The 4,470-nt window shown below is 44.9% G+C and overlaps 1 protein-coding gene across 1 annotated transcript; it reads right to left on the reverse strand.

The window, feature by feature from the left end:
* Positions 1-2,063: 2,063 nt before the first annotated feature.
* LOC101655312 (olfactory receptor 11A1-like) lies at positions 2,064-3,032 on the reverse strand. The gene has a single exon (XM_004699527.3). It carries the CDS (start codon positions 3,012-3,014, stop codon positions 2,064-2,066), a length of 951 nt encoding a protein of 316 aa, XP_004699584.3. The 5' UTR covers positions 3,015-3,032.
* Between the last annotated feature and the right edge of the window lie 1,438 nt (positions 3,033-4,470).

Raw genomic sequence — 4,470 nt, forward strand, 5'->3', positions numbered from 1 at the left:
GAGAGTTCCTTACATGTCAGTGATCAAGGAAAGAATACAATAAATTGGTATAGGTGGTGTGTATTAGGGATAGAGGCCTGGACTAAGAATAGTCTTTGTTCTATAATTATCCAGGGAAGACCCATCTACTACCCTCAAGGGTCATCCATTTGTTTATTAAGATGGACCATAAAAAATTAAGGGTTCCTATCATTCGATAATATTAAAACTGTATCTTTACTAGATAATAATAGTCTTGGCTGGGATTTGGTGTGGTAAGTGGAACCTAGACAAAGAATTACAAGAACTTCCCCCATACTGAGCTTTTCCTATAGGTCAGACAGTGCACAGAATATTTTCTCACTTAACCATAGAATGAGATAGGTATAATGCTTCCTTCCTCGTCTCTATTTCAGAAAGGCTGAAAATAACTAACCCCAAACCACCTGTGGAGAGAGGCAAAACCTGAATTCAGTCTTGCCGGCGACATGAAAAGTGATCGGTCTCCAGTTTCCCCCAAAGCGACTGTGCTATTAACACTTGTGGGAGATGAGCCCCCATAGATCATTGCAGGCTGACGCCTTCTACCTCCACCATGAATGCCTTAAGATGATTTCACATGTTGTATTCGTTTATAAGAAGATCAAGAAGTGGACACATCATCATTTGTTATAAACCAAGGCCTAAGAGTGAGTGTCTTCAGACAAGCTGTGCAGCCCTATGTTCTATCCCCAGTCAGGGTTGTCAGTTACGGACATGCATGGTGAATGCCACGAGTTTGCTGATCTTGAAAGAGAGCAAAGCTTCAAGATCAGTTGAGACTAGAGATAATCCCGTCCTTGGCACGGCAGAGAGATGTGTATACATGAATGTTAGCAGTCAGATAAAGAGCGAGAGCATGCGAGTGTGTCCTGCTGACCTCAGCTTCTTCACCCAAGTCGGTTCAGTGGTTCAGAAATGCACAGAGCAAAGAGACCGCACATGCCCCCCACACCCTGTGTTCTAACTACTAAAAGCATGTGCCAGCAGGAAGCGGAGCAAGTTAGAACAGGACCATTGGAAGAGGGCCTGGCAGGAGGATGAACCCAATAACTAAGAAGCCCCAAGCTTCCAACTGAACTGCCACTAAGGAATTGGGCAAACAGAGTGCTGGAAATACTGTTACCGATCCTGTGTCTAGCCTCAGTTCTTGAAATCTTCATTTTCCCCAAATTTGTTCCAAACAAGGAGGCTGAAGCTCCTCACTGATGACGTACAATGAATACATTATTAATTTAATTTGAGTTACAAGTGAAATTTTATATGAATGTATGTGATTTTATATTAGTTATTTGATTAATTATTTTCATCCTCTAACGATTAAGTCTAGCGAGATCGGGAACTTTATCTGTTTTCATCTATCATTGTGTCACTTGACTCAGCCTCATGCTTTGAATGAATGTCCTCAATGAAGACTCATATGTGAACGATCAAGGGAGCAGGCTTACCCGTTCATTTTGGAGGTGGCCTTTTACACCGCATTCCAGGTTTACTAGAGACAGTGGGACAGAGTGTAATCCGCTTAGATCATGACCCACGACACCAGTTGACTTGAGGCTCTCAGAACTCAGCAGTGTCTATAGCTATACTCAGACATGTTACCAGAACTCAGGTTCTTATCTCATCAAAAGAAAGATTTATTTTCGGAAGACACAGGGCATCACGAGATCATTTTATTAAGAAACTCTAAAGAAGAAGGAAAACCTTCCCAGGAAGCATGGCCAGGCTCGGTCTTTCTTACTGCCCATCTGCATACACATGCTTTTAACTATTTTTGAGTAAGAGATTCTCAGGAATTTTCCTCCAGCGGGGGAACTTCCACCAAGGGCAGCAAGGGGTTCTAGGAAATGACACCCTAAGTTAGTTCACAGACTCTACACATGCTCAGTCCAAGTCTCCGACTTCACCCCCCTGCCTTGCCTCAGAGGCATCTATGTCAATTGACTTAGGTAAGACCTTATTTAAGGTAATCCCTTATATGTAAACTTTAAATGACAGTCCAGCTCATCAACACTTGAGAAAGCACAGCTCTTCTGCGCTTTGCATCATTTGAGAAAACCCGATTTCGTGCTCAAGCACCTCTTCAGAGCTTCATGGATCTCTCTGTTTCTCAGGCCATAAATGATTGGGTTGAACATGGGCGTCAGGATGGTGTAGAGGAGAGAGAACCCTTTGCGTACCAGTTGTGAAGAATTGGCTGAGGGCACCAGGTACGTGGCAATCAGTGTCCCATAGAACACAGTGACCACCGTAAGGTGGGACGAGCAGGTGGAGAAGGCCTTTCGCCGGCCCGTGCCAGATGGGATTCTTAGAATAGCAATGAGGATGCAAGAGTAAGAGGCAGTGATGAGGAAAAATGGGACCAGAGTCACGGCAGAAGAGGTGGCAAAGGCAATTGTCTCAGTCAGTGAGGTATCCATGCAAGAAAGATGGACCAGAGGGGTGAAGTCACAGAAGAAATGATCAATTTCATTGGGTCCACAGAAGCTGAGTCTAGATAGTAGGACCATGGTGATTGCTGTGAGGAGGAAACAGCAGAGCCACGAGCTGGCAGCCAGCTTGATGCAGAGGGGCCCAGTCATGAGGCTAGGGTAGTGGAGAGGTTGGCAGATGGCCACGTAGCGATCATAGGACATTACAGCCAGCAAGAGACACTCTGTTGCAGCCAAAGATCCAAAGAAGTAAAACTGTGTGAGGCAGCCAGCCACAGAGATCGTCTTCTGTCCTGCTATAATGAGCAGCAACATCCTGGGGACAATATTAGTGGTATACCAGATCTCCAGAAAGGCCAGATTCACCAGGAAAAAGTACATGGGGGTGTGGAGGTGATGGTTGAATAAAACTAGCAAGATAATGAGGATGTTTCCAGAGACGGTTAAGGTGTAAAAAACTAAAAACATTATGAAGAGGCAAATATTTAGCTGCCAGATGGAAGAGAATCCTTGAAGCACAAATTCCACTATGGCTGTTTGATTTTCCCCAGATGGTCTCACCATGCCTCTGCTTCCCGAGAAGCAGTACGAAACCCTGCAAAAAGCAGAGAGGTCTAGTTTACATGCAGAACACCGACTGGAAATAGGTGATCTTCATTTTCCACGTGGGTTTTTGAGATGTTGGGGGTTGGGGGTGGGTAGGTAGGAGGGAGGAGGTTGGAGTCATCTTTTCTTTCAAGACCTGCAATGAAAAAGAAAAGGTTTTGGAATAAGAGCTTTCCTGCAGCCATTTTTATCCCTCCTGTTTCTCCAGTGTTTATCTTTGCTTCCTTGGGGAGCAAGGCCAGGCTTTGGAGAAAGCAAGAAACAGAAGAGAAGGGAAGAGGTAAACCAAGGGAAGGGAAGAGAAAGAAAGTGAGGGACAATCACTGGCATTGCTGTGGTGATCTGAGGAGTTATGGAAAAGAAGGGGAAAGATCTAAAAGACAGAGGGAGAGGAGGAGAAAAGACAGGCCCCAGAGGGTTTGTGCACACGAAGGGCAGATGGGAGAATGAAGGGTCTGGAGGGAAGCCCACGCCTCCAGACACGGCTGATGGTTAGGGAAATCTGTCTCCTCTTGGACCTCTGTTGGGTTCTCCTCTTTCCAACTTCTTAGGGAGTGGGGAGGGACATGTCTTATTTCTCTTTTGGTTTCCATGACACAACCAACAGTAAAGGCGTCTCTGGCTGCTGCGAACTGTTAATGCTGTTGATGGTAACCAAAAGGCTAGCGGTTCGAGTCCTCCCACCGATGCCTTGGCATAAAAGGCCTGGCAATCTGCCTCTGAGAAAGCAGCCATTGGAAGGAGCACAGTTCTACTCTGACATACCCTCCACGAATCAGAGTCGACTCCTCAGCCACTAGTATCTAGTAAGCAAGAGAAAGATCGTGAGAGTCAGGTTAAAAAAAAGCAAAAAACAACTGTGAGGTCAGCAGTCCTGCCAGTGCAATCCAGGTACACATGTGCTTTCTCTCGTAATTTTAAAAAGATACGACCAGTCGGCAAAAAAACCCCAACAACCAGTCAGTAAATAGATTTCCTTTAGGTCTGCAGTCAATCGGTTAAAAAAAAAAAAAATCCCAAACCAGGTAGCCTAAGGCATGCACACCTTGTTTTATTGCACTTCACAGGTACCATATTTTTAGAAATTGCACCTTTGAGGCAATCCTGTGGAGCAAGTCTATTGGCGTCATTTGCTAAGAGCATGCGCTCACTTCCTGTCTCTGAGTCACCTTGCGCTAATTCTCACGATATTAACTCTCGCGTAATGATATTACACTCATAATCAACTGCAATATGATGTAAACCTAACTGGGATGCACTGAAACCCAAAAAGATTGTGCGGCTCACTTTCTTGTGAGATCTGCTTCAACCAGACTCTCAATATATCCGAGGTATGCTTGTAGAAATGGCCTCCAGTCTTTTGAGTGAGATAAGCAAATTCAAGTCGCCTCCTCAAACTTGTTTTGGTCAAAAG

Source organism: Echinops telfairi, unplaced genomic scaffold (assembly GCF_000313985.2).
Source record: "Echinops telfairi isolate 266 unplaced genomic scaffold, ASM31398v2 ScPeMD7_443;HRSCAF=831, whole genome shotgun sequence".
NCBI classification, from domain to species: Eukaryota; Metazoa; Chordata; class Mammalia; order Afrosoricida; family Tenrecidae; genus Echinops; species Echinops telfairi.

What these genes read in the sequence shown, in the direction of transcription:
- LOC101655312 (XM_004699527.3), bottom strand. Translation starts at nt 3,014, where the DNA reads ATGGTGAGACCATCTGGGGAAAATCAAACAGCCATAGTGGAATTTGTG.